We start from the raw sequence: 12046 nt of genomic DNA, 5'->3' as shown, positions 1-12046 counted from the left end.
GAAACGGGGAATGTGATCTTGGGGTTAGGTAGGCACAAACAGCAGGGAGGCAATGGAATCTTCTAGACTGAACTTGACTGCTGCATAAGCCTTGTGTGAGGATAGAGATATGGAAGGCGCCATGTGTGAGGATAGAGATATGGAAGGCTCCATGTGTGAGGATAGAGATATGGAAGGCGCCATGTGTGAGGATAGAGATATGGAAGGCTCCATGTGTGAGGATAGAGATATGGAAGGCGCCATGTGTGAGGATAGAGATATGGAAGGCTCCATGTGTGAGGATAGCGATATGGAAGGCTCCATGTGTGAGGATAGCGATATGGAAGGCTCCATGTGTGAGGATAGAGATATGGAAGGCTCCATGTGTGAGGATAGAGATATGGAAGGCTCCATGTGTGAGGATAGAGATATGGAAGGCTCCATGTGTGAGGATAGAGATATGGAAGGCTCCATGTGTGAGGATAGAGATATGGAAGGCTCCATGTGTGAGGATAGAGATATGGAAGGCGCCATGTGTGAGGATAGAGGTATGGAAGGCGCCATGTGTGAGGGTAGAGATATGGAAGGCTCCATGTGTGAGGATAGAGATATGGAAGGCGCCATGTGTGAGGATAGAGATATGGAAGGCTCCATGTGTGAGGATAGAGATATGGAAGGCGCCATGTGTGAGGATAGAGATATGGAAGGCGCCATGTGTGAGGATAGAGATATGGAAGGTGCCATGTGTGAGGATAGAGATATGGAAGGTGCCATGTGTGAGGATAGAGATATGGAAGGCTCCATGTGTGAGGATAGCGATATGGAAGGCTCCATGTGTGAGGATAGAGATATGGAAGGCGCCATGTGTGAGGATAGAGATATGGAAGGCTCCATGTGTGAGGATAGAGATATGGAAGGCTCCATGTGTGAGGATAGAGATATGGAAGGCGCCATGTGTGAGGGTAGAGATATGGAAGGCTCCATGTTTGAGGATAGAGATATGGAAGGCGCCATGTGTGAGGATAGAGATATGGAAGGCGCCATGTGTGAGGATAGAGATATGGAAGGCGCCATGTGTGAGGATAGAGATATGGAAGGCGCCATGTGTGAGGATAGAGATATGGAAGGCTCCATGTGTGAGGAGATATGGAAGGCGCCATGTGTGAGGATAGAGATATGGAAGGCTCCATGTGTGAGGATAGAGATATGGAAGGCGCCATGTGTGAGGATAGCGATATGGAAGGCTCAGTGTGTGAGGGTATAGATCCGGAAGGCTCTATGTATGAGGATAGAGATATGGAAGGCGCCATGTGTGAGGATAGAGATATGGAAGGCTCCATGTGTGAGGATAGAGATATGGAAGGCGCCATGTGTGAGGATAGAGATATGGAAGGCGCCATGTGTGAGGATAGAGATATGGAAGGCTCCATGTGTGAGGATGGAGATATGGAAGGCGCCATGTGTGAGGATAGAGATATGGAAGGCGCCATGTGTGAGGATAGAGATATGGAAGGCTCAGTGTGTGAGGATAGCGATATGGAAGGCTCAGTGTGTGAGGATAGAGATATGGAAGGCTCGGTGTGTGAGGGTATAGATCCGGAAGGCTCCATGTGTGAGGATAGAGATATGGAAGGCTCGGTGTGTGAGGGTATAGATCCGGAAGGCTCTATGTATGAGGATAGAGTGACCCAAGGTTTTTCAGACTCTGGACCCCCATATGTGACTTTTATTTTATAGATGGACTCTGGACCCCCACCTGTACTGCATATATTGGGGGGCCACATCCCCCCCCCCATATCATGTGACCAGCAGTCATTAGTCGACTTTGCTATCAGTTTAGTTTCAGGATGTTGGATTTGGGGGTGACACGCTGATACAGAAGCTCTATGGCTGTGGTGTCATGCCGGTCCCCCGTCTTCATACAGACTCTGTGGCTTTGTCTTGCAGGAACACTTCAATTATTACTCGGTGGATTCGGCTCTGGGTCACCTCGTCTTCTCCATGAAGTATGATGTCATCGGAGACCAGGAACACCTCCGCCTGCTGCTCCGGTACCCATTACATAATGTGTCTTCCCGACTACGCCCTGCGCTGCGTGCCAGATGGGGCCCCGCTGGGGGGGGGGGGGGGGGCATATACTGTATCAGCCTTAAAGGGAACCTGTGTGAGAAGGCTCAAATGGAAGCTTTTAGCTACATACTAGTTCTGTCTGTCCTGAGGAACTACAAGTCCCAGCCTGTGGGATGATTCCAGACCGGACAATGTGGAAGGATTCTCTCGGGAGGAATATAGAGGAGCCGCCATTGCTGGATCCTTTTACAGGTTCATCATTTCGATCCTTGGCTTCCCTACTTTATATGGAAATGACCTGGAACAAGCATGCTGCCAGTGAAAGCTGGAACGTCTAAAATCCTGTTCTGTATGAGGAAGATGGGGATCAGGATGACAAACCTGGAGCCTGCACCTTTAAAATCGGAGTCGACAATGGCCCCCGCCCACATTTCAGTCCTCACAGGTTTCTTTAAAGGGGTCCTCCACCTGACTACTGCTCTGTGCTCAGCTTCCATCAATGTCTTTTAGCCTGGCTTATCGTCCATTCTTTGGTGTCTTTTGGCCATCTCATTCAGCCACGTCGTTCCCCCCCCCTCCCCCGCTCAGCCACGTCGTTCCCCCCCCTCCACTGTTCATCCACGTCGTTCCCCCCTCCACTGTTCATCCACGTCGTTCCCCCTCCACCGTTCAGCCACGTCATTCCCCCTCCACCGTTCATCCACGTCGTTCCCCCCTCCACCGTTCATCCACGTCGTTCCCCTCTCCTCCGTTCATCCACGTCCCCCCCCCTCCCCCGCTCAGCCACGTCGTTCCCCTCTCCTCCGTTCATCCACGTCCCCCCCCCTCCCCTGCTCAGCCACGTCGTTCCCCCCTCCACCGTTCATCCACGTCGTTCCCCTCTCCTCCGTTCATCCACGTCCCCCCCCTCCCCCGCTCAGCCACGTCATTCCCCCCCTCCACCGTTCATCCACGTCGTTCCCCCCCTCCACTGTTCATCCACGTCGTTCCCCCCTCCACCGTTCATCCACGTCATTCCCCCCTCCTCCGCTCAGCCACGTTGTCCCCCCCCCCCTCCACCGTTCAGCCATGTCGTTCCCCCCCTCCTCCGCTCATCTACGTCGTTCCCCCCTCCTCCGCTCATCCACGTCGTTCCCCCCTCCTCCGCTCATCCACGTCGTTCCCCCCTCCTCCGCTCATCCACGTCGTTCCCCCCTCCTCCGCTCATCCACGTCGTTCCCCCCTCCTCCGCTCATCCACGTCGTTCCCCCACTCAGCCACGTCGTTCCCCTCTCCTCCGTTCATCCACGTCGTTCCCCCCCCTCCTGCGTTCATCCACGTCGTTCCCCCCCTCCTCCATTCATCCACGTCGTTCCCCCCTCCACCGTTCATCCACTTCGTTCCCCCCCTCCTCCGTTCATCCACGTTGTTCCCCCCTCCACCGTTCATCCACTTCGTTCCCTCCCTCCTCCGTTCATCCACGTCGTTCCCCTCTCCTCCATTCAGCCACGTCGTTCCCCCCTCCACCGTTCATCCACGTCGTTCCCCCCCTCCTGCGTTCAACCACGTCGTTCCCCTCTCCTCCGTTCAGCCACGTCGTTCCCCCCTCCTCCATTCATCCACGTCGTTCCCCCCTCCACCGTTCATCCACTTCGTTCCCCCCCTCCTCCGTTCATCCACGTTGTTCCCCCCTCCTCCGTTCATCCACGTTGTTCCCCCCCTCCTCCGTTCATCCACGTTGTTCCCCCCTCCACCGTTCATCCACGTTGTCCCCCCCCCTCCTCCGTTCATCCACGTCGTTCCCCCCCCCCCTCCTCCGTTCATCCACGTCGTTCCCCCCCCCCCCCCTCCTCCGTTCATCCACGTCGTTCCCCCCTCCACTGTGCTTTACAGCCAAGGCTGTTTATCTTCTGTATAGTCATTGTCTATATTCCTGATGTCATCCCTGTCCTCGTCTTCCTTCTCCAGGACAAAGTCCCAGACGTACCACGACGTCATCCCCATCTCCTGCCTGACCGAGTTCCCCAATGTGGTGCAGATGGCCAAGGTGAGTTGTCTGATCTCTGGGGGAGGGGCTGAGATGGGAAGCTCCGCCTCTAATCAGGAGTGGGAGGGGTCAGCTGCAGGACAGGAAGTGATGGGAGATTAAAAAGATACATGTGGGGGAGGAGTCAGAACTTCTGATGTTTTACTGATCTCAGCGTCTTCCTGTCCTGGTGACCACACCCCCTCTGTTTCTATAATGGTGTCACAGGGACAGGAAGTGAGGGAAAACCTCCCCAGGGGGGTCACAGACAGACAGAAATAAAACCTGATGGAATGAGGGGATTGGTTGGTGAAGATGGGACGGGGGGGGGGGTAAAGTATGGGGGGAGGGGGTGTTGGACAGATTTTCTCACACGGCTCCATGTTTGTTTCCAGCTGGTGTGTGAAGATGTGAATGTGGATCGATTTCACCCCGTCCTCTACCCGAAGGTGAGACCACGGCGAGGTAACCCGACCGCAAGGATGAACATGATACATTGTATCACACAATGCCATCCTTTGTATCCCATTCTACACACAGGAGAACCCGACTCCCTGGAGAGACATTTCATACCTCGTGCCTCACACCCCTCCGTGACGTCATCACGCCATGTGCGAGGATTAACCCCCCGCTCACCATACCGGACACGCCAGGGGCATTCATGGGCGAGGATTAACCCCCCACTCACCATACCGGACACGCCAGGGGCATTCATGGGCGAGGATTAACCCCCCGCTCACCGTACCGGACACGCCAGGGGCATTCATGGGCGAGGATTAACCCCCCACTCACCATACCGGACACGCCCCCCCCCCCCCGCTCACCTACCGGACATGCCGGAGTCATTCATGGGCGAGAATTAACCCCCGCTCACCATACCCGACGCGCCGGGTTCATTCATTGGCGAGAATTAACCCCCGCTCACCTACCGGACATGCCGGGGTCATTCATTGGCGAGAATTAACCCCCGCTCACCTACCGGACATGCCGGGGTCATTCATTGGCGAGAATTAACCCCCGCTCACCTACCAGACATGCCGGGGTCATTCATTGGCGAGAATTAATTAACCCCTGCTCACCTACGGACACGCCGGGGTCATTCATTGGCGAGAATTAACCCCCGCTCACCTACCGGACACGCCGGGGTCATTCATTGGTGAGAATTAATTAACCCCTGCTCACCTACGGACACGCCGGGGTCATTCATTGGCGAGAATTAACCCCCGCTCACCTATCGGACACGCCGGGGTCATTCATTGGCGAGAATTAACCCCCGCTCACCTACCAGACATGCCGGGGTCATTCATTGGCGAGAATTAATTAACCCCCGCTCACCTACCAGACATGCCGGGGTCATTCATGGGCGAGAATTAACCCCCGCTCACCTACCGGACACGCCGGGGCTATTCATGACGCAGTGAATGGGACTTTCTCCGGTGGTGAATCAATCTGTCATATAATAGACATGGAAGATTCCCCTGCAGAGAATATTTGATGGATGACACATTCACTGTGTGTTAAATATGCCCTGTAGTGTCACCTATCACAACGTAGGACAGGCCAACCAATCACAGCAAGGCGATCCCCATCAGATCCCTCCCACAGAGTATTATGAGAAGACAATATGAGAATAGACCTCAGGTAGTCGTGTGTCTTTTCTTCTATCTGGATACATTGTATATAGAGAGAAATTAGGAATAAGAAGGTGTGGGGGGAGGGGAGGCCACGTGGGCTGCCATTACCCCTGCTTAGAAGTACAGTATAGTGACTGCACTTTGCTGCTCCTCTTCCCTCAGTCTCTACGGGTCGGATCAGACGGACGGAATATTGTACTGTGTATGGATCTTCATATGCTCTGATTGGTTCTTCATGAAATCCTAAATCCTCGTCTTTATCCTCCTCCCTCCAGGCCTCGCGTCTCATCGTCACATTTGATGAACACGTCATCAGCAATCACTTCAAATTTGGAGTCGTCTACCAGAAACCGGGACAGGTCAGGAGTGTGATTGTACGGTTATTGTCATGTTGGCTGGTTTGGGGGGGCAGTCAGGGATTTGTGGTCTGTGATATAATGTGCCGGTACTGTGGAGGTCACCATAGCCGGGGATTATGGGGAAGATCAAGCTTTACTCTCCAGTAGAGGTTCATTGGACTGTCTAACATTTTTAATAGCTGATTGCACAATCGGTATTTGAGGTCCACTGACATCACCAACCATCATCGTGATGGTGATAGAGGGACTGAACATCAAGTCCCATCACCCACCCAGGACCAGTCCTCATTTCTAAGGCTCAAAGTGTCCCAGTGATCATTAGATGGGTGTTGGTGATGATAATAGTGGGGATAGATGATGGATGATGGTGATGATAATGGTGGTGATAGATGTTGATGATGGTGGTGACGTGTCAGGGGTGGGTGTTGGTGATGATAATGGTGGTGATAGATGTTGATGATGGTGGTGACGTGTCAGGGGTGGGTGTTGGTGATGATAATGGTGGTGATAGATGTTGATGATGGTGGTGACGTGTCAGGGGTGGATGTTGGTGATGATAATGGTGGTGATAGATGTTGATGATGGTGGTGACGTGTCAGGGGTGGATGTTGGTGATCATAATAGTGGTGATTGATGATGGATGATGGTGGTGACGTGTCAGGGGTGGATGTTGGTGATGATAATGGTGGTGATAGATGTTGATGATGGTGGTGACGTGTCAGGGGTGGATGTTGGTGATGATAATGGTGGTGATAGATGTTGATGATGGTGGTGACGTGTCAGGGGTGGATGTTGGTGATGATAATGGTGGTGATAGATGTTGATGATGGTGGTGACGTGTCAGGGATGGATGTTGGTGATGATAATGGTGGTGATAGATGTTGATGATGGTGGTGACGTGTCAGGGGTGGGTGTTGGTGATGATAATGGTGGTGATAGATGTTGATGATGGTGGTGACGTGTCAGGGGTGGGTGTTGGTGATGATAATGGTGGTGATAGATGTTGATGATGGTGGTGACGTGTCAGGGGTGGGTGTTGGTGATGATAATGGTGGTGATAGATGTTGATGATGGTGGTGACGTGTCAGGGGTGGGTGTTGGTGATGATAATGGTGGTGATAGATGTTGATGATGGTGGTGACGTGTCAGGGGTGGGTGTTGGTGATGATAATGGTGGTGATAGATGTTGATGATGGTGGTGACGTGTCAGGGGTGGGTGTTGGTGATGATAATGGTGGGGATAGATGTTGATGATGGTGGTGACGTGTCGGGGGTGGATGTTGGTGATGATAATGGTGGTGATAGATGTTGATGATGGTGGTGACGTGTCAGGGGTGGATGTTGGTGATGATAATGGTGGTGATAGATGTTGATGATGGTGGTGACGTGTCAGGGGTGGATGTTGGTGATCATAATAGTGGTGATTGATGATGGATGATGGTGGTGACGTGTCAGGGGTGGATGTTGGTGATGATAATGGTGGTGATAGATGTTGATGATGGTGGTGACGTGTCAGGGGTGGATGTTGGTGATGATAATGGTGGTGATAGATGTTGATGATGGTGGTGACGTGTCAGGGGTGGATGTTGGTGATCATAATAGTGGTGATTGATGATGGATGATGGTGGTGACGTGTCAGGGGTGGATGTTGGTGATGATAATGGTGGTGATAGATGTTGATGATGGTGGTGACGTGTCAGGGGTGGGTGTTGGTGATGATAATGGTGGTGATAGATGTTGATGATGGTGGTGACGTGTCAGGGGTGGATGTTGGTGATGATAATGGTGGTGATAGATGTTGATGATGGTGGTGACGTGTCAGGGGTGGATGTTGGTGATGATAATGGTGGTGATAGATGTTGATGATGGTGGTGACGTGTCAGGGGTGGATGTTGGTGATGATAATGGTGGTGATAGATGTTGATGATGGTGGTGACGTGTCAGGGGTGGATGTTGGTGATGATAGATGTTTTTGGGTGATGTTGGGGATGGATGGATGTTGATTATTGCTGGTGGTAGATGTTGGTAATGATAGGTCTTAGTGATAGACGTTATTGATGGGTGGATAGATGTTGGTGGAGGTAGGTGTTAATGGTGGCTGTTGGTGATAATAGTGGTGATAGATGTTGATGATGGGTGGATAGATGTTTGTGGTGATGGATGTTGATGGTGGTAGAAGGTGGTGGGTGGATGTATGTTGGTAATGGATGTTTGATATGGGTGTTGGTGGTAATCGTTGTTGGGATGAGTGGTGGTGGTGATAGGTATTGGGATGAGTGTTGGTGGTGGGTATTGGGATGAGTGGTGGTGGTGATGGGTATTTGGATCAGTGGTGGTGGTGATGGGTATTGGGATGAGTGTTGGTGATGGGTATTGGGATGAGTGTTGGTGATGGGTATTAGGATGAGTGTTGGTGATGGGTATTAGGATGAGTGTTGGTGATGGGTATTGGGATGAGTGTTGGTGGTGATGGGTATTGGGATGAGTGTTGGTGGTGATGGGTATTGGGATGAGTGTTGGTGGTGATGGGTATTGGGATGAGTGTTGGTGGTGATGGGTATTAGGATGAGTGTTGGTGATGGGTATTAGGATGAGTGTTGGTGATGGGTATTGGGATGAGTGTTGGTGGTGATGGGTATTAGGATGAGTGTTGGTGATGGGTATTGGGATGAGTGTTGGTGGTGATGGGTATTAGGATGAGTGTTGGTGATGGGTATTGGGATGAGTGTTGGTGGTGATGGGTATTAGGATGAGTGTTGGTGATGGGTATTAGGATGAGTATTGGTGGTGATGGGTATTAGGATGAGTGTTGGTGATGGGTATTAGGATGAGTGTTGGTGGTGATGGGTATTAGGATGAGTGTTGGTGATGGGTATTAGGATGAGTGTTGGTGGTGATTGGTATTATGATGACTGATGGTGGTGGGGGGTATTGGAATGAGTGTTTGATGGTGATGGGTATTGGAATGAGTGTTGATGGTGATGGGTATTGGGATGAGTGTTGATGGTGATGGGTATTGGGATGAGTGTTGGTGGTGATGGGTGTCTGTGGTGATGGGTGTTGGGGGTGAGTAGTGGTGATGGTGGTTTGTGGTGATGGGTGTTTGGGATAAGTGGTGGTGGTGATGGGTGTTTGGGATAAGTGGTGGTGGTGATGGGTGTTGGGGATGAGTGTTGGTGATGAAGGGTGTTGGGATTTTCAAGATGGGATGGGTGTTGGTGGTGATGAGTGTTGGGGGTGAGTGTCAGTGGTGATGGGTGTTGGGGATGAGTGTTGGTGATGAAGGGTGTTGAGATTTTCAAGATGGGATGGGTGTTGGTGGTGATGAGTGTTGGGGGTGAGTGTCGGTGGTGATGGATGTTGGGGGTGAGTGTTGGTGGTGATGGATGTTGAGGAGGAGTGTTGGTGGTGATGGATGGTGGTGATGGGTGTTGGGGGTGAGTGTCGGTGGTGTTGGGGATGAGTGTTGGTGGTGATGGGTGTTTGGGATGGGTGTTGGTGGTGATGAGTGTTGGGGATGAGTGTCGGTGGTGTTGGGGATGAGTGTTGGTGGTGATGAGTGTTGGTGGTGATGGGTGTTGTGGTGATGGGTGTTGTGGTGATGGGTGTTGTGGTGATGAGTGTTGGTGGTGATGAGTGTTGGTGGTGATGGGTGTTGGTGGGTGTTGGTGGTGATGGGTGTTGGTGGTGAGTGTCGGTGGTGTTGGGGAGGAGTGTTGGTGGTGATGGATGGTGGTGTTGGGGATGAGTGTTGGTGGTGATGGGTGTTGGTGGTGATGAGTGTCGGTGGTGTTGGGGATGAGTGTTGGTGGTGATGGGTGTTGTGGTGATGGGTGTTGTGGTGATGGGTGTTGTGGTGATGAGTGTTGGTGGTGATGAGTGTTGGTGGTGATGGGTGTTGGTGAGTGTTGGTGGTGATGGGTGTTTGGGATGGGTGTTGGTGGTGATGAGTGTTGGGGATGAGTGTCGGTGGTGTTGGGGATGAGTGTTGGTGGTGATGAGTGTTGGTGGTGATGGGTGTTGTGGTGATGGGTGTTGTGGTGATGGGTGTTGTGGTGATGAGTGTTGGTGGTGATGAGTGTTGGTGGTGATGGGTGTTGGTGGGTGTTGGTGGTGATGGGTGTTGGTGGTGAGTGTCGGTGGTGTTGGGGAGGAGTGTTGGTGGTGATGGATGGTGGTGTTGGGGATGAGTGTTGGTGGTGATGGGTGTTGGTGGTGATGAGTGTCGGTGGTGTTGGGGATGAGTGTTGGTGGTGATGGGTGTTGTGGTGATGGGTGTTGTGGTGATGGGTGTTGTGGTGATGAGTGTTGGTGGTGATGAGTGTTGGTGGTGATGGGTGTTGGTGGGTGTTGGTGGTGATGGGTGTTGGTGGTGAGTGTCGGTGGTGTTGGGGAGGAGTGTTGGTGGTGATGGATGGTGGTGTTGGGGATGAGTGTTGGTGGTGATGGGTGTTGGTGGTGATGGGTGTTGGTGGTGATGAGTGTTGGTGGTGATGGGTGTTGGTGGGTGTTGGTGGTGATGGGTGTTGGTGGTGAGTGTCGGTGGTGTTGGGGAGGAGTGTTGGTGGTGATGGATGGTGGTGTTGGGGATGAGTGTTGGTGGTGATGGGTGTTGGTGGTGATGGGTGTTGGTGGTGATGGGTGTTGGTGGTGAGTGTCGGTGGTGTTGGGGAGGAGTGTTGGTGGTGATGGATGGTGGTGTTGGGGATGAGTGTTGGTGGTGATGGGTGTTGGTGGTGATGGGTGTTGGTGGTGATGGGTGTTGGTGGTGAGTGTCGGTGGTGTTGGGGAGGAGTGTTGGTGGTGATGGATGGTGGTGTTGGGGATGAGTGTTGGTGGTGATGGGTGTTGGTGGTGATGGGTGTTGGTGGTGATGAGTGTTGGTGGTGTTGGGATTTTCAAGATGTAGAAGTGCAGGCGCTGTCTTTTAATGTCTATTGGAGAGTTTGAATGTTGGTTTTCAGTGTCTGCTGTTGGTATTCTGCTGACGTTCTGGAATCTCTTTGCCTTTTAGACAACAGAAGAGGAAATATTCAGCACCATTGATGAGAGTCCAGCCTTTGCGGAGTTCCTGGAGCTGCTGGGGGAGCGGGTTCTCCTGCAGGACTTTAAGGGGTGAGCCGGAGAGGACTTGCCAGATGACTCACCAACACTGACACCCCAGAGTCAGAGATTAGATGATTGGTCAGTCACCCTTAATGGAAAATTCAACTCAAGTTGGCTCTGGGCATGGAGACATCTTCTGCAACAACCAATCAGTGTGCACGCTGGGAGGAAGGGGTGTAGGGAAAACTCAAGCCTTTAATTTTCTACTGTCTATGTGTGTAACAAATATGGTGGGTCACTGTAATGGTGGATCATGGTAATGGTGGGTCATTGTAATGGATGGTCATGGTGGTTCATTGTAGTGGTGGGTCACTGTAATGATTGGTGGGTCACTGTAGTGGTGGATCATTGTAATGGTTGGTCATTATATTTGGTTGGTCATGGTGGATCATGGTAATGGAGGGTCACTGTAATGGTTGGTCATGGTGGGTCATTGTAATGTGGGGTCATTATAATGGTTGGTCATGGTGGATCTTGGTAATGGTGGATCATTGTAATGGGGGTCATTGTAATGGTTGGTCATGGTGGGTCATTGTAATGTGGGGTCATTATAATGGTTGGTCATGGTGGATCATTGTAATGGGGGGTCATTGTAATGGTTGGTCATGGTGGATCTTGGTAATGGTGGATCACGGTAATGGGGGGTCATTATAATGGTTGGTCATGGTGGATCATGGTAATGGTGGATCACGGTAATGGGGGGTCATTATAATGGTTGGTCATGGTGGATCTTGGTAATGGGGGGTCATTATAATGGTTGGTCATGGTGGATCTTGGTAATGGGGGGTCATTATAATGGTTGGTCATGGTGGATCATGGTAATGGGGGGTCATTGTAATGGTTGGTCATGGTGGATCATGGTAATGGGGGGTCATTGTAATGGTAGGTCATGG

General features: G+C 51.8%; 1 protein-coding gene across 1 annotated transcript in view; it reads left to right on the top strand.

Moving 5' to 3' along the window:
* The window catches only part of RAP1GAP (RAP1 GTPase activating protein), a 114319-nt gene that overhangs the window by 80860 nt on the left and 21413 nt on the right, over nucleotides 1-12046 (top strand). The window contains 5 exon segments of the mRNA XM_077456000.1: nucleotides 1927-2030; nucleotides 3997-4075; nucleotides 4450-4503; nucleotides 5964-6047; nucleotides 11062-11162. Of these exon segments, the coding sequence (XP_077312126.1) occupies nucleotides 1927-2030; nucleotides 3997-4075; nucleotides 4450-4503; nucleotides 5964-6047; nucleotides 11062-11162 (422 nt within the window).

This window comes from Lithobates pipiens, unplaced genomic scaffold (assembly GCF_037356315.1).
Source record: "Lithobates pipiens isolate NorthernLeopardFrog02 unplaced genomic scaffold, aLitPip1_a1.2 Scaffold_27, whole genome shotgun sequence".
In the NCBI taxonomy this organism is placed as follows: domain Eukaryota; kingdom Metazoa; phylum Chordata; class Amphibia; order Anura; family Ranidae; genus Lithobates; species Lithobates pipiens.
This window is presented reverse-complemented; position numbering and strand designations above follow the sequence as displayed.